A 17,467-nucleotide genomic window follows, 5' to 3' on the forward strand; every position below is an offset into this window, starting at 1 on the left:
TGGTGCAACAGAGAGACGGTGATCATGAAATTGCAATGATACATGTGTTACAATGTTCAGAAGTTTACGCATTAGATACGCTCTGTTATTGAACCGAATACAGGAAACGCTTTCATTAAAGCGTACACATACAGGAAGTGCTTTCTCATTAAAGCGTACACATACAGGAAGTGTTTTCTCATTAAAGCAATCACATACAGGAGCTGTTTTCTCATTAAAGCAATCACATACAGGAAGCGCTTTCATTAAAACAAAAACATACAAGAAGTGTTTTCTCATGGTTTACTATGTATGGATAAGAGGATATGTGTAATTGTTCTGCCTGTGGTGTGTGTGTGTGCCCCCAGGGCATGAGCCATGTTTCCAAGAGGAACATTGGCCCTGTAGTCTGTGGTCTGCAGATCATTTTCACACACAAGGAGACTGATGTGATGTAGGCTTAGCAAATACATTTTACTAGAGCAGTGGACTCCTTAGGTCCTGGGTCTTTGGATGCGATTTCATAAAGACTTCAGCAATAAATAAAAAAGCACTCTCATGAGTGTGCTCTTAAGTGATTTATTGGAAGCGTATCAAAGAAGGGCGCGTTTCGGCACTATGCCATCGTCCACCTCTGCAGACAACGAGAAAGGCTGTGCTTTGGAAAAAAAGTTCTTGCTGGGCCATGTGAGGACAGCCGGTTAAGCACCTGGGTGGTCGAAGTGAAGTGCCTGCTAGCCCCTGGGTGCGCCAGGGAAGAGGGAACATAAACGGGCTGGGTTGGTCATCAGGTGTTACCTAGCCCAGACCTGATTAAGTCCTGCAGGGATATTGAGACTCAATTAACCTCTTTCAACATAAATAAAACAAAAATAAAATAAACAAAATATCAATCTGTACAGATACAATCTGTACGTATACAAAAATAGACTCTTCACAAATATGTCCGGAAGTAAGGCATAGGAATGTAGGAATATCCCTGGACAGAAAATATATTTTTTTGGGGGGGGGGGGGGGTGAACCGTGATCTATCCCTGTGGGCAGCGTCCGCCTCTGCTCTGATGCTGCGGAGGCTCCGGAAGTCTGATCTGAGCGGTGCTGAGCAGGAGGACTCCTGAGGGGGAGGAATCGTGCTGAGCGCTGCTAGTGAGCCATCAGCGCAGGACAGCGCATTACTCAAACTCTCCTCTGAGTCCAAATGCTCCTCTGTACTCACTGACCTCATCTTTATGGCCTCCCTCACTCTCTCCTCTCTGTTTCTTTCACTCCTCCCTCCCTCTCTCCATCCCATCCTAACTGTCCCTCTCTCCCTCTCTTTCTCCCTCTCTCTCTTTCTTTCCCTCCCCGTCTCTCCCTCTCCCTCCCTCCCTGCTCTCTGGCTGGTCTCCTGATGATGATAAGAGTCTGTAAAGACCCCTCCCTGCGTCAGTCTCCTCCCAACTGCAGCTATAAAAGGGACCTGCACTGCAGCTCTGAAGGCACAGACCCCCTCAACATCTGTCTGTGTTCATCTCTCTCTGCTCTCCTCTCCTCTTACTCACTCTGTGCTGTTCTTTTCTCTCACTCTCTCTCTCACTCTTTCTTTCTGGTGTCAGTCGTTTCTTTCTGCTCTCACGGCGGATCTCTCGACGCTGTCATGGCTTCTTTCGGTTTCGACCCCTTCTTCCCCTCCTCCCACCGCCGCAGGGTGGTGGTGCGGAGCAGCGGTGGCTACGGGGGTCCGTCTCGCTCACGTTCCGTCTTCACCTCCTACTCCACCCCCCACTACGCGCTGACCGCGTCGTCGGGCCGCGAGCTGGACCTGGGCCAGGCGGCGCAGGTGAGCTCGGAGCTGAAGGCCGTGCGCACGTCCGAGAAGGCGCAGCTGCAGGAGCTGAACGACCGCTTCGCCGGCTTCATCGAGCGCGTGCATCACCTGGAGCTGCAGAACCGCGCGCTGGAGGCCCAGCTGCAGGCGCTCCGACAGCGCCATGGTGAGCCCACCTGCCTGCGCTCCATCTACGAGCAGGAGGTGCGTGCGCTGCGCGCGGCCGTGGAGCAGGCGCGGGAGGAGCGTCAGGCCGCGCAGGAGCGCCGTCGGCAGATGGAGGAGGCCCTGAGGGCGCTGCAGGGCCGCTACGAGGACGAGGTTCTGACGCGCCAGGAGTCCGAGGGCCGGCTGGTGGAGGCGCGTAAGGGGGCGGAGGAGGCGGCGCTGGGCCGAGCTGAGGAGGAGAAGCGTCTGGACATGCTGCTGGACGAGATGGCCTTCCTCAAGCGGCTGCACGAGGGCGAGATCACCGAGCTGCAGGCCCAGCTCCGCTACAGCTCCCAGGTTTCCGTGGAGACGGAGGTGGCCAAGCCGGACCTGTCGGTCGCGTTGCGTGACATCAGGGGCCAGTACGAACGCCTGGCCCAGCAGAACATGCAGTCCGCCGAGGAGTGGTTCCACTCAAAGGTCAGCACTATGGCCGAGACCACGGCCCGCCACTCCGATGACATCCGTCTGGCCCGCGATGAGGCGGGAGAGTTCCGACGTCTGCTGAAAGCCCGCGACCTGGAGATTCAGGCGTGCCAGAGCCACAACCACGCGCTGGAGCAGCAGCTGCAGGAGGCCGAGGACAGACAGAGCGCCGAGGTCACCAACATGCAGGTAAGAACAGACAAGGACATGCCAGCATGCAGATATCAACCGCCAGAGACATGCTAATGTGCAGCCAGGAAGTGGTAAATACTGTACATGCTAACATGTACACTGCAGACATGCCAACTTCCAGGTATATAAGTAGGTACCACTGTAGTCACATGATAACTATGATAGACATGCCAGCATACAGGTGGGGAAAGAGGTGCAGACTGCAGAGATTTGGGAATGACTACTGTGCAGTACTTGAGTTGAGGGTGGACGAGGAGAGATGGCATCCCCCTTTGAAATAAAGATGGTCAAAATCATCCCCCTTCTAAAACGTCCATCCCCCCTTCCCATCTCCTGTTATTTTATCAATGAATGTGGAAATATTACCACTATTTCAACATTTAGTTTTTGCGAATATTGAATTATCCAAAAAACCCTAACTTGACGGTAGGCTACGGTAGGCTTGACTGCCATTCTAACAAAACCATAATGCTATTGTTTTGATGAATTTGCAATAGATATACACTACCAGTCAAACGTTTGCAGACACTTAGACATTTCTATTCCACTCCATAGACAGAATACTAGCTGAGATCATTTGCATTGTTTATTTTAATCAGGGCAGCAGATTTCAGTTTACATAATTGCAAAAGGGTTCTGGACTGATGATCTTTAATGCAATATCTACATTGCTCATTATCAGCAACCGTTCATCCAGTGTTGCAAAGGCACATTCTGTTTACTAATCTGATATCATTTTAAAAGGCTAACTGAGAAAACATTGGAGAATATTTGTGCTTAAAAAATAGTCAAAAGGGTACACCGCTGGTCTCCCACCATGCGCTGTCATCAGCACAAATGATCTGTCCCTAAACGTTAAATCCAATCCCCCCCCCCCTGATTTTTTTTACAACTCGAGTACTGCTACTGTGTGTGTGTGTGTGTGTGCATGTGTGTGTGTGTTTGTGTGTGTGTGTGCATGTGTGTGTGTGTTTGTGTGTATGTGTGTGTGTGTGTGTGTGTGTGTGTGTGTGTGTGTGTGTGTGTGTGTGAGTGTGTGTGTGTGTGTGTGTGTGTGTGTGTGTGTGTGCACGCCTGTGTGTGTGTGTGCGCGTGTGTGTGTGATATTGGGGGACTTCAGAGGTCAGCTCAGTGCAGGACGAGTTCTGCATTTTGTTTACTTAATTGTTACTTTATCTCTCTGTTTTGTCATATTTCCATCTGTCCATCTTTCTCTCCTTCTCCATCTCTGTCCATCCTTGTCCCCTCTGTGTCCCCACCAGGACATCATTGCCCAGCTGGAAGATGAGCTGAGGAGCATGAAGAACGAGATGGCACGCTACCTGAGGGAATATCAGGACCTGCTCAACGTCAAGATGGCTCTGGACATCGAGATCGCCGCCTACAGGTCAGTCATGCACCACAGTCCATCAGGAAAGAAACTCTTTGTGTTTCGTAGAGTTTCAGATAACAACCAGTGAAAAACTCACAAGCTCTGTGAACTTGTTTGTGAGAATGTTCCAAATCTGCTGTTTCTGAACGTTCTCTCTCTCTCCCTCTCTCTTTCTCCCCTACACACACTCTCTCTCTCTCCCTCTCTCTCTCTCTCTGTCCCACAGGAAGCTGCTGGAGGGGGAGGAGACACGCTTCAATGTGGGTGGAGTCGGGGGCATGTCCAGCGTCTTCTCACACACCATCTCATCCACACCCTCCTTTGGCCGGCCCGTCTTCTCCGTGCAGGCCAGCCTGAGCTCTGGCGCCCCCTACCTGCTGGGAACGCGCCTCCTCAGCTCCTCTCTCTTCAGCGACGACCTGATAACCTCCAGCCGGGCTCAACAGGCCGAGGCCAGCCCAGCGAAGGAGGAGGAGGAGAAGGAGGAGGAAGAGGAAGAAGAGGAAGAAGAAGAAGAGGAGGAGAAGGCGGAGGAAGAGGAGGGAGGAGATGAGGGTGAAGGCGATGAAGACGTAAAAGAGGAAGAGGAGGAAGAGGGAGAGGGTGAGGAAGAGGCACAGGAAGTGAAGGAGGGAGAAGGAGAGGGTGAGTGACAAAATCTCATGTGCATCACACGAGTGATCCTCTCATACCTCAGACATCATTTACGAGTGTTATATTCACCGATCTCATATAGTCATCTACGAGTGCTTTATTCACATGTCGCATACACTCATCTATGAGTGCTTTATTCACATATCACATACACTCATCTATGAGTGCTTTATTCACATATCTCATACACTTATCTATGACCTCATACATTAAACATGTAATTAGACCTCATTTATTAAACATGTAAATTCCCTCACAGCACCAAAAGTCTCATCATGTTCTGTGTTTATATTTATGAGTGAACAAACAAACAAATATCATCATGAGACCCCATCCATGCTAAGTCTGAGAGTTCCATGAGATGATATGACATGGAATGACTGGGTTTAAAGCACTTTGTGTTTCTTTCCCCAACAGAGGACGCAGGTGGTGAGGAAGAGGAGGCAGGAGAAGAGGAGGAAGATGCTGAAGGAGGAGAAGAGGGAGAGAAGGAGGGAGGAGAGGAGGAAGAGGGAGGAGATGAAGAAGAGGAGGATGAGAAAGGAGAGGACAAGAAGAATCCAGAGGAGGAGAAGAAGAGTGAAGCAGAAACTAAACCAAAGAAAAAGTAGATCAGATGCATCCAGACCCACGGTGCCAAGTGACTTTAATTAATGGCATCTCAACACATCTCTCCTAAACACTCGTGCACACACACACACGTGCACACACACACGTGCACACACACACACACACACACACACACACACACACACACACACTCACACACACACACACACACACACACTGCTGTCATCATTATGAATGTCCAACTCCAAATGCAAACCAACATTGTGGCTGTAAGCAAGAACCCTACCAGGAGCTGGTGCTGAGTGTATGCATGGACCCCCAGTGTGTGTGTGTGTGTGATGGTTTCATTTGTCTACGCAACAACTGTTAGCTGTGAGTAAGAGTGTAACTTCTTGTTCTGTGTGTAAAGAGGCTGAGCAATCCCCCAGGCAATGCAGTTAGCTTACGAATTTGGAGCCAAAACCTGCCTGTAACCTTAACACAAGTGTGCTTAAAACATGATCCAAATGCCTTAGAATCCTTCAGAGAGGGACCATGATGATGTACAAATAAAGTCTTAAACTGCTTCACTTCACTTTGCTCCAAGTGTCTTTATGAATGAATGTGCTTCAAAAGTGAAAGTGCTTTGAGCCAGTTCACTAGTTAGTCCATTGAATTGCTTTACACTAAGTACTGAGAATAAGCATATTTGGCTTGGTAGCAGGCCGTGGTCATTGGATGACAGTAATGGATAAGGGGTAATATGAGCTTTGAACCAATAGGGAAATGGAGAAAGGGGAGACGGTGGGAGGCTTTGCAACTCCAGAGCTTGATGTAGTGAGCAGGTAAGGAGGGTTTAATGATCTCCTGCAAATGGAAGTTGGCTGAGTGATGGCTGTCAATCAAACCTATGGGCTCCTCCTGAACCTTGTATAATACAACATCATTTGGCCTTATGGCATGTGACTCTCAAGGCTAAACACTGACATTACAGTACTTCAAAGATAAACTGGTTGCCTCAAAATGTGAAGTAAGCTAAACTTAAAAAGACAAATTATAAAGACCAAAGACTATATTTGGAAAAGAATAGCTGTTTGAATAGCTTATTTGGCTTGGCTAATGTACATTAGGAATAAGCCCATATAACAATATAAAGTTGGTTAGTTAGCAAGCTAATGAAGCTAACATTAAATAGTAGCTACCAGGCAAGTTTGTTGTCAACATCAGGGAATTGAGGGCGAATTAGTTTGATGGAACTGTGTTCAGCTGAATCTCATCTGATTTTAAAATGAATGTGTAATGTGTAACTGCTAGTGATTTCTCCCATTGACTCCCACTGTGTGCTGTTAGCATGCCTTCCCCCTCATGGGGGCGCTAACATTTATGTCAAATGGATCTATGCACTTGACTGTGATTGGATCTTGGGTTTTTGGTGATTCGGAGATGGCATCAATGGGATTCTTTCCAGACTGACCTGCTGAGGAAATTCAAATTTGCTAACAGGTACGTCTGGATTCACCCAGGCTACAACCCAGATAGCAAAATCGGATTGGCAGATAGCGGAACACTGGTGGCGTGCCACTTGTGGTCTGCCGTTGGACCACCATCTCTTTAAATTTAACTTGTCATGAATATTAAGAAAAGACATGACATGTTATTAAAATGATGAATGAAATATAACTGGATAAATGAAATAGATTTTAGACAAATAGTGGCAAAATATTGGGGCATTTGTCTGCAACCGCCAGCGAACCGCCAGAGAACTGATGAGCAAAACGCCGGCGGACCGCCAGATCTGCAACATTTTAATGGTATGGTACACATGGTAATATTATACATATTTAAAAAGTGGATAAATGGACCCAAGGTTCAAACAAATTGTGTCATTTGACAAATTCCAGATTGACAAGGGAATGGTAGAGTAATGTCTATGCTCAGCTTGCCTTTAAGAGCACAACTCCTTACATTTGTAAGGCTTTTGTATTTAAGTCAGCAAGTTCCATGGCCATGTCACATCCATAACGTTTTATAGGAAAAGTTTATGCTACACATACAGTGTTGATGCGACAATGTCCATAGTGTCTGTGCAAAGCTGATTTATATCAATGTAAAGTGTGATGGCCAAATTGTGCCCCTTTCTTGCTTTTAAAACCTTTAATGGTGCATTATGGATGTGACGTTATGGATGTTACATAATGTGAATTTACAAGACTGGAGACTTTGTTATACCTCAAAGCCGATAAAACGTCTGTTCTAGTGGCATGTCAGTTTCAACGCATTTCACCTTAGTGTTTAGGCCTACAATTGACATTTCAAAGATTATTAGGTTGATCAAAACCACAAGGAGGCAAACATAATATTAAAATACCTCCAGTGATTAGCCTAGCCATAGCCTATTTTCAAGTGGCCTAATAACGAAAATCTGAGCGATTATCTTCCTGTAACTGTCATACTGTTGTTGTACAGTAACTGGATTATTGTGTTAGCTGGTGAAGATGGCTGACTTTGCAGCTGGAGTTAACATAGCAACCTCCTTCTGTTGCAGATCTGTTCAGCCTGCCGCTCACGTCTGCTTAACACAGTTTAATTTTAAATGTGACGCGATATGCCAGCATTTGAAGTGTCAGGTCCTCTGTAGCTAATACCCACAGAGTAACATTAGTAACGGCAGCAATAAACTAGATGTACCACATAGCGGTACAAAATATGACACGTCACATCCATAATGTGAAACCGTCACATCCATAACGCCAGTTTTTCCTACATAATGCATTACGAAAATGACGCATAGTTTCAAAAACACACTTTTTGTGTTCATTCAAGTCTCCTTCATGCTACATATATCATAGGTTCGGCAGTTTCCTTCAAAATTCACAGAGTTTGTAGAAAACCTGTAATCTCATGTCACTCTTCTGCTCCTCCTCTTTGGGGCTGGCAGGAGACTTGGGAGGACTCTTCTGCTCCTCCTCTTTGGGGCTGGCAGTAGACTTGAGGGGACTCTTCAGCTCCTTGTCCTGCTCCTCTTCTTTGGGGCTGCCAGGAGACTTAGGAGAACTCTTCTGCTCCTCCTCTTTGGGGCTGCCAGGAGTCTTTGGGGGACTCTTCAGCTCCAACACCTGCTCCTCCTGCTTCTGCTCAGGTGCTGCTGATCACTCACAAAAGTGTGTCCATTTCATGTCACATCCATAACGCTGATAAAATGCCTTGTATTCTTAGGATGAAATTGATTATATGAAATTTGAGGATTTCTCAGTATTCAGAGAACAGAGGTTACATTAAAAGGTATGCAAATTAATTCACTGATACTAATTTTGCCCCCACTCTAAGGCATTTTGTTTACCAATATGAGTCCAATTGTCACATCCATAACGCTGGAACTGCCCTTTAGCTTTAATGTTTCTGTTTCAAATTTAGCTGTCAGAATTGCTAAATCGTTTCCTCGGGTAGATTCTTGTTTTTTCTAAATGTGCAATATAAATAAAAGTGACTTGACTTTTTTTGAGTTGTTTACTTTCTGCAAACAAACCTGGTTAACTGAACAAAACATAACCAAACATGTTGCTGGGTCAGTCTTTGAGGGTTTTAAAAACAAAATAGTTTAAATATCAAATACTTTATTAGTAGCCAGTACAACTGAGCCAGGTCAGGTGTGATGCTCTGTCTTCTTAGTGCTTGTTAGGAGTCTGGCTGCTGCATATTGTACCATTTACAGTTTGGTAATCATTAAAGCAAGAAAGTTACATTTGCCCATAGCCTATTAAAACTACTGTAGCTACTCATCATTTAACTACAAAATGGCCTTAAAATAAATCTCATCTATCAACAATAACACCTGTGTATGGTGCCTGCCATTACTTGTGTCTGATTAGATCAGGTGTTGAGTAACACATCAAAGTATCATATTCAGTTTATGGCCACACTAGATTATATAGGGCATGTAAGGGTCACTCTAAATTAATGAGTTAAATTTGTTTTTTTTTTTCACTTTGAAGCTCACATAAGTTAAGCAAATCATCTAATTTGTTTAAGTTGATGTTACAGTTAGTCTTGACAGAAATGAGATCTGCTGGAGTAATGATAACTTTATTGTACTTAGATTATCCACACTGTTAAAGGATAGAGTTATGTCAACTAAATTGTTTGTCAATGTTATATGATAATTGAATTAGTAGAAATGAGTAGATACCCAAAGGTCACTGAACATGTGCAGACACAAATATCCCCCTATCAGAGACACACACACACCACGATGGGAAGATCTGTATTGCTTTATTAAGGCAATGGGTTTTCCATATTGCTCTGGATTTGTAAACAGCAGTGTTTGTGTTTGTGTTTGTATGTTTCACAGCTGAGTGACCAGGCTTGCGGCGCGATTAAGGCAGGAAGCGTCTGCAGCATAGCACAGCCGGCAGGTCAGTGGGGTCAGAGCAGACCGGAGGTCACCGACACGTTTGAGGGAGTCGCACCTTTGGAACATGACGGAGAGTTTGCACCTTTCAGATTTATCACAAAATTTAACTGTGCCTCTGGCTTCATATTAGCGCTCATATAGCTCCTGTCCCTGACACTGCCCAAATCTCCCTCACCATCCTCAGCATTACATGCAGTTATAGTCTCTTACTGTGGAGCTTGTCTTAGTGGTTTTGACTCTGTCTACTCTCGCTCTGCTCTGAGTTTACTTCTCCTTCACTTCTTTAGCGGCTGGGGCAGATGTCTTTCCTGCTTTTTTGGCGGTGGTTTTGGAGTCTTTGACCTCCACTGCTGGCTTGCTCTTCTTGGCAGGCTTGGCCGCCACCTTGTCTTCATTGGTGATGGTTTCTTCAGTGCGGGTGAGGACCTCCTCCTCTTTGGGGCTGCTAGGTGTCTTGGGGGGACTCTTCTGCTCCTCCTCTTTGGGGCTGCCAGGAGACTTGGGGGGACTCTTCTGCTCCTCCTCTTTAGGCCTGCCAGGAGTCTTGGGGGGACTCTTCTGATCCTCCTCTTTGGGGCTGCCAGGAGACTTGGGGGGACTCTTCAGCTCCTTCTCCTGCTCCTGTTCTTTGGGGCTGCCAGGAGTCTTGGGGGAACTCTTCAGCTCCTCCTCTTTGGGGCTGCCAGGAGTCTCTGGGGGACTCTTCTGCTCCTCCTCTTTGGGGCTGCTAGGTGTCTTGGGGGGACTCTTCTGCTCCTCCTCTTTGGGGCTGCCAGGAGACTTGGGGGGACTCTTCTGCTCCTCCTCTTTAGGCCTGCCAGGAGTCTTGGGGGGACTCTTCTGATCCTCCTCTTTGGGGCTGCCAGGAGACTTGGGGGGACTCTTCAGCTCCTTCTCCTGCTCCTGTTCTTTGGGGCTGCCAGGAGTCTCTGGGGGACTCTTCTGCTCCTCCTCTTTGGGGCTGACAGGAGACTTGGGGGGACTCTTCAGCTCCTCCTCTTTGGGGCTGCTAGGTGTCTTGGGGGGACTCTTCTGCTCCTCCTCTTTGGGGCTGCCAGGAGTCTCTGGGGGACTCTTCTGCTCCTCCTCTTTGGGGCTGACAGGAGACTTGGGGGGACTCTTCAGCTCCTCCTCTTTGGGGCTGCTAGGTGTCTTGGGGGGACTCTTCTGCTCCTCCTCTTTGGGGCTGCCAGGAGACTTGGGAGGACTCTTCTGCTCCTCCTCTTTGGGTCTGGCAGGAGACTTAGTAGGACTCTTCTGCTCCTCCTCTTTGGGGCTGCTAGGTGTCTTGGGGGGACTCTTCTGCTCCTCCTCTTTAGGGCTGCCAGGAGTCTTTGGGGGACTCTTCTGCTCCTCCTCTTTGGGGCTGCCAGGAGACTTAGGAGAACTCTTCTGCACCTCCTCTTTGGGGCTGCCAGGAGACTTGGGAGGACTCTTCAGCTCCTCCTGTTTAGGGCTGCCAGGAGTCTTGGGGGGACTCTTCTGCTCCTCCTCTTTGGGGCTGGCAGGAGACTTGGGAGGACTCTTCTGCTCCCCCTCTTTGGGGCTGGCAGGAGACTTGGGAGGACTCTTCTGCTCCTCCTCTTTGGGGCTGGCAGGAGACTTGAGGGGACTCTTCAGCTCCTTGTCCTGCTCCTCTTCTTTGGGGCTGCCAGGAGACTTAGGAGAACTCTTCTGCTCCTCCTCTTTGGGGCTGCCAGGAGTCTTTGGGGGACTCTTCAGCTCCTCCACCTGCTCCTCCTGCTTCTGCTCAGGTGCTGCTGCCTCCTCCACCTCTTTCTTGTCACCTGCCTGTTCTCCTTCCTCTCCCTCTGAGTCACTCTTTTTGTCTTTCTCTCCTGACTCCTGCGCTTCATCTTCCTCCTCCTCTTCTTCAGCACCAGCCTTTTGGGCTTTGGTACTGCTCAGTTGTGTTTCCTCAATCTCAGACTCTTCTTCCTCTCCCTCACCTTCTTCATCTCCCTCTTCTCCACCCTCCTCTTCCTCTCCTGTAGGGGGAGTAGCGCTCAGTTTGGGTCGCTTGGAGACAGCCACCTCTTCCTCCACGGCCTCCTCCTCCTTCTGGAGTTCCTCCACTACAGTAGCCAGGTCATCGTTCAGGTCCGCCTTCTTGTCTTCCTTCTTCCCTTTAGAGGAGGTCATTGGCTGACAGTATGGGAAGGCGGGACGTGGGAAAGAGTCAGAAAATGGCCTGAAGCGAGTCTCCTCCCCATCCAGTAGTTTTCTGCACAGACACAAGAGGTATGAACACACCTATGCAACACACTGCATCATTCAGCAAAGAGATTCACCTGTATACAACACATGTCAAAACACTGCATCATTCAGCAGGGTGATTCACCTGTAGGCTGCGATCTCAGCGTCCAGGGCCATCTTGACGTTGAGCAGGTCCTGGTATTCCCGGAGGTGGTGACCCATCTCACCCTTCAGGCCCTTCAGCTCCCGCTCCAGCTGATGAATCATCTCCTGGGAGACGGGAAAGAGAAGAGTCTCATCAGCAACACAAATCTTTCGACAGCACTAGCTTTTACATCCCGACATCTTTCAGCCAAGAGTAAGCAACAGAATCTTAGCGCAGAACGCCTAGGTTCTCGCTGTTAGCACTAGCTTTTAGCTTCTGTCAATGAGTAACTTTATTCCGATCATCACAGCAACCGCCCGTCATGCCCACGAAGTATGAAGTTTTTCAATTCAATTCAATTTATTGTGCTTACAGAGCGCCAAAACATTACACATGTGTCATGGCGCTTTACAGAATGTAGACAATCAGAGAAAAAAGAAAAGAAAAGAAAGGAAAGGAAGAAAAGAAAGAAAGAAGGCCCATGGGTAACAGGGGTGATGGAAAACTCCCTAGAATTGGAGATACATAGGAAAAAACCTCGAGCAGATCCACGACACAAGGGCCTGACCCATCTGCCTAGGGTCAATACAGGACAGTAAGGTCTGTATACATGACAAATGCATATGATAGTCAGGTGTAGAGAATAGGACATGGTGTTTAAAGCACCTGAGGTGAAAGTTACAAGAGGTGGGATGATTACGTATCCGGTATGATAATGCATTAATCGTGATTTAGGGACCGTTCGTTATTTATAAACGGGGTCACCGGAGGAAAATAGGGGAGGGTCATGTCTTTTTATTCTTTGTTGAGGGGAGGGTCACCTAACTTTTTTTGTCAAGGGGGGTCACCCATATTTTGTATTAATGAAAACAGCAAAAAATCAAAGTGGCTTGTTTGATAGTTGATTTCTGTCGCCATATAACGTTCTCTTTCGTTCCATAGCTCTGTCAATATTGAACAATGAAAATAAGGGAGATTTCCCAGGTTTCTCACGCAAAATACGGAAAATGTCAACATCCGTCCCCATTAACGTTGGAAGGGTTGGAGCAACAAAGTAGCCTACTTTATTCACGCCTAACAGCCTATATCCATTTGGTCAACTTTATCCAGCCCTAAAAAAAAGCTAACTTTGGTTTACTTGTAGTTTACCGTGTAACCATAGCCTAACTTTAAACAGTGTCCATGCTTATAAAGCATACTTGTGCTTCATTCATCCACACATCCAGCTCCTAACGTTTTGACAAGCATTTCTACCAATTGACCTTGTTCCTGCCCATCTCTAGCTTTGCTGTCTCCATCCTTTCTGTTTTTGTTGTTTGCAAAAAAATATATAGTAGCCTAGGCCTATTTATTGGTAACCAGCAACAAGTGCAATTTGTTAATCGCTGTCATTCTCTCTCCTGCCAACAAAAATGTATTACGTTCCAAGTAGCAGTGCGTAATTCTGCTTCATAAAGCAGAATACAGAATACAAATACATTGGTCATATAAATAGCCAGTTTATGGTCTACAGTGTAGGCTAGAGTTGGTAAGTTATGCTAGGCCAATTTGGAGTGAATATACAGGGGGATTTCTTTGGCTCTTAGCCTGGCAGGTGCGCACGTAGACATAGCCTACGGCCGAACACTGCAAGCGCCAATGAATCGTGCTCTCACAACAACCACGTCGTTAACTTAAATAGGCCTACTGTAGGTTAACATCACTCTGAGTTCGCATTCAAGCAAGCAAAACGATGATTTGAATACATCTGTTTCTCTGGAAGGGCAAGGGGTAACAACAGGACAACACAGAGACAGGCCAGAATGCAGGACTAATGTTATGAGAGTATTACAGTAATATGGGATATTCTACGGGAAAATATTAAAACGGCAAGACAGCGGGGAAAAGTTAAAATGATAGGCCTAAACCCGGAAAAAGTTGGCTTGTTAGGTATTTTTCGGTCCCTGTGATTATTTGTGAAATTGTGCAAACGGTCTTTTCAAGTCATTTGAGAAGGAAGGAGTGTAGCAAGCTCCCAAATTGACGCTCGTCTGAGAAATTGAGTTTTGGATAATGTTCAGCTTCGGCAGCTTTACAATGACTGAGGAAGCCTAGAGACGAGTCCATAGCAACAACTTCATGTGTTGAATTTGTTATTACCCAGTGTGCTTTGTTGAATGGTCTCAATGTTTTATTTTATGTGAATACTTACTAGAGGAGTAAATTATTTCAAGTAGGCTAATGCAGTTGCAGGAAGTGTGCATTTAGTTTCCATGCTTATTGTGTTTCCACAACAATGTTAGTGAGTAAATCTACAGAAATGGCCACCATCTTGGTGAAGTGTGATGTGTAAGATCAGAAAGCAGAGGGTGAGGTTAGAACTAATGCCTATGTCGATGTGTTGTCATAGCGCTCCATAGCGCTGGGTATCGACGATTGGCCGGGGAGGGTCATGTCTTTATTGAACAGACTGCTGGAGGGTCGTTGAAAATTTTCTTGCAGGCATGAGAGGGTCATGCAACTTTTGATTGAAGCACTCAAAATCCCTCCGGTGACCCCGTTTGTAAATAACGAACGGTCCCTTAGTGACAGAAAGTGCAAATACTCCAGCGTTGGAATTGTCCAGGGGAAGGGAGTTGTCAAGGGGCATGTGGTGGGTCGGCAGACGGGCCAGGAATCTGGGCAGAGTTGTTATAGGCAGGTGATGGGTCGCTAGGCTGCAGGCAGCAACAATCAGGGGCTAGATCCTGCCTAGGTCCCGCCTTGATTGGTGACTGACATATTTATTTATTTCATGGGCATTGCAAGATCGTATGGATGTCAATGTCAATATATAGTATTTATATTTAATCTTTTATGTATTTATTTCATATTTCATTTATTTATTTAATTTTGTCTCAAAATAAAACATTCCATAGGCATGACAATAAAGTATATTCTATTCTATTCTATTCTAAGAGCACAGGCAGAAGCGGTGTGCTCTCTGGTTTGTTTATAATTCCTGCATATATAAATAAATTACTATGACTATGACTATTTCTTACTTTCTTGAAGTGTATGCTGTTTTCATTGTATGCATATGCATATATTGTATGCATGCACACAGGGGTGTAGTGGTAAAATAAGAGGTGGTTAAACTATGAATTATGTGATCACGATAAGGTGGACTGCGCCATGCGGTATCAGATTTTTTTAAAGGCATTCAGAACAATTTTGTATTGAAGGTGAAGATTATTGTCCAATGTTTATAACAATGCCAGTGGAATCACATGGTGCCTAGAGTGTTGATGATTGTACATATTGTGAATGTGGATAATACAGTGTGAATTTTGAATGTTAAAAGTTGTAATTGATGAATAAACTCTTTTGAGAGGTAGATAAACTCTAATAAGAGGTGGATACACTCTATTTCTGATATTTCAGAGGTGGATAAACTGCGTTTCCTTCCGTTTAGCATCCACGACAGCCCTGCCTGTGCATTTTTTTATTTTGTGCGTTTCAATAAGCAGACTGATTCAACAGGATAGTGTTTTACTGATAAATGTTTAAATATTTAAATGTTAAAGTGTCGAAGTTACAATTATTTTCACTCAGCCCAAACTAACCTGGTAGCTGCCCAAGTCGTTGTTATGCCGGTCTTCGATGTAAGTCAGCTGTCTCTCCAGGGACTCTTTGGTGCCGCGGAGAGCCTCCAGTTCCACGTTCTTCACCTGCAGCTGCCGGCGATAATCTGCGATCTCATCGCGGACAGATTTGATCGCGTCCTTGTTCTGGTCTGCAGCGTCCGTGAGTTTGGCGTAGCGGCACTGGAACACCTCTTCCGCCTGCAGCAAGTTTTGGGGTGAGAGACCGTCCAGCTGCTCGCGTATCTCTCGGAGCGCAGAGGTGATGTCCGTTTTACTGTATTCCCGCATGTCTACCGGCACTTGAGCCTCTTGGAGCTGCGCGAGGAGTTCGTTGACCTCTTGGTCGTGGTTACTGCGCAGGAAGTCTGCCTCATCCAGGAGAGACTGAACTTTGTTCTCCAAATCCAATTTCATCAGATCCGAGTCATCTTTTTCCTTCTTCATTTCCCGGATTGACATCTCGATTTTTTCTCTAAAGCGGGCTTCATCCTCGTAGCGGTTTTTGAGACGGTGGATGTCGTCTTCGACGTTATCGGCATCAATAATGATCTGCACTTTCTCTCTATGCAGTTGCTCCAGCGCGGAGCGGAGTTCGCTGAGCTCTTGGTCGAAAGCATCACTAAGTTGCGACTGTGTGAACTTTTTCTGCCGGAGTTCTTGGATTTCAGTCTCCAGCAGGTTATTTTGTTCTTCCAGATACCGGACTTTATCGATATAACTGGAGAATCGGTCATTCAACCCTTGAAGTTGTTCCTTCTCGTTGTTGCGCGTGTGGTCACCGTTGAATGCGGATGAGAGTTCCAGGCTGTCTGGCGCGGTCGTGTACGCCCTGCTGGCTGGCATCTTGGTAGTTCTTTTGTAGGAGATGGACATGGACCCCGGATTTCTCTGAGACCAGGAGTGTGATCTTAGGCTGTTGGGTGGAGATGAGCGGATGCTCCGAGTCTCGAGCATTCTCCTGCGGGATGGAGCCCCGATGACATCCATTGTGCAGCCCCGGTGTGCGTGCTCTGCGGAGATGGTGCGTCTGTCGGTGCGTCCTGACCAGATGTCGAGCGTGAGAATGCGGTGAGTGTGGGAGATGCAGTGGACTGTTGCCCCGCTGTATTTATAGAGCCGCAGCTGCGTGTCTACATAAATCAATACGGTGATGAAGGGCAGGTTTTTTCAGGTCAGAGAGGCGATAAAGACAATTCCTGATAGTTGCCTGTTAATGTGCGAATGGGAAACTACTTCAGGCACCTACGAGAATGGAAGTAACTTAGTAACCTCAAAACATGTCACCCTTTCAACTCTTAAAAATGTGTATTTTATCAGGCAGAATGAAAAATGATGACACACTGATGTATGTACAGTATTGTATGATGTATGATGTACCTTTTAATGAACCATAAACAATTTAATTTATTTGTGTCCTGGTTGTTAGTGTCAGTGAGGCTAAGCAGTGCGCAGCAGTTCAGCAGTGATTATATTATAATGTTGGGGTTCAGGTTTGGGTTGTGGCTGCGGGAGGCTGAGTTAGGTTCAGGTGTGGGTTGAGTGGCTGACGTGAGCCTTGTTGGTTATGTTCAGGTTTGGGTCTGAATTTGGCTTGGGGTTCAGTTTGGTGCCAGGTTTGGGTCGGTTCAGCTCCATTGAGGTGAATGAGTTAACCTTTGAAGAGGAAACACCCTGAATTCTGTTCCCATGGAAACCGCAAGCTCATGTGTTTATGGCTGTGTGTGTGTGTTTGTGAGTGACAGTGTGTGGGTGTGGTGTCAGGAAGTATTCAGTGGGGAAGCAGAGTCAATACAGGTGGCAGCACCTGCTGAGTCAGACCCACAAGGGGACAAGACTCATGAGGTCATGCACACACACACACACACACACACACTCCTACTAAACACACACACATACTTACTAAACACGCAAAGCCAGGGGG

At 46.6% G+C, this 17,467-nt stretch overlaps 2 protein-coding genes across 2 annotated transcripts; one reads left to right on the forward strand and one right to left on the reverse strand.

The window, feature by feature from the left end:
• Window positions 1-1,615: 1,615 nt before the first annotated feature.
• LOC143106015 (neurofilament light polypeptide-like) lies at window positions 1,616-5,251 on the forward strand. Its single transcript, XM_076270178.1, has 4 exons — window positions 1,616-2,611; window positions 3,877-4,001; window positions 4,213-4,631; window positions 5,067-5,251. The coding sequence occupies exons 1-4, from the start codon at window positions 1,616-1,618 to the stop codon at window positions 5,249-5,251; spliced, it is 1,725 nt and encodes a 574-aa protein (XP_076126293.1).
• A 1,638-nt stretch (window positions 5,252-6,889) lies between these two features.
• On the reverse strand, window positions 6,890-16,533 carry LOC143106792 (uncharacterized). Its single transcript, XM_076271269.1, has 6 exons — window positions 15,526-16,533; window positions 11,942-12,066; window positions 9,869-11,824; window positions 9,633-9,655; window positions 8,098-8,334; window positions 6,890-6,984 (listed from the first exon to the last, which is right to left on the reverse strand). Exons 1-6 carry the CDS (start codon window positions 16,531-16,533, stop codon window positions 6,890-6,892), a joined length of 3,444 nt encoding a protein of 1,147 aa, XP_076127384.1.
• Between the last annotated feature and the right edge of the window lie 934 nt (window positions 16,534-17,467).

This window comes from Alosa pseudoharengus, unplaced genomic scaffold (assembly GCF_046254945.1).
Source record: "Alosa pseudoharengus isolate Yale_2024_CS ecotype anadromous, Long Island Sound unplaced genomic scaffold, YU_APseudo_1.1 YU_APseudo_1.1_scf_6, whole genome shotgun sequence".
NCBI classification, from domain to species: Eukaryota; Metazoa; Chordata; class Actinopteri; order Clupeiformes; family Clupeidae; genus Alosa; species Alosa pseudoharengus.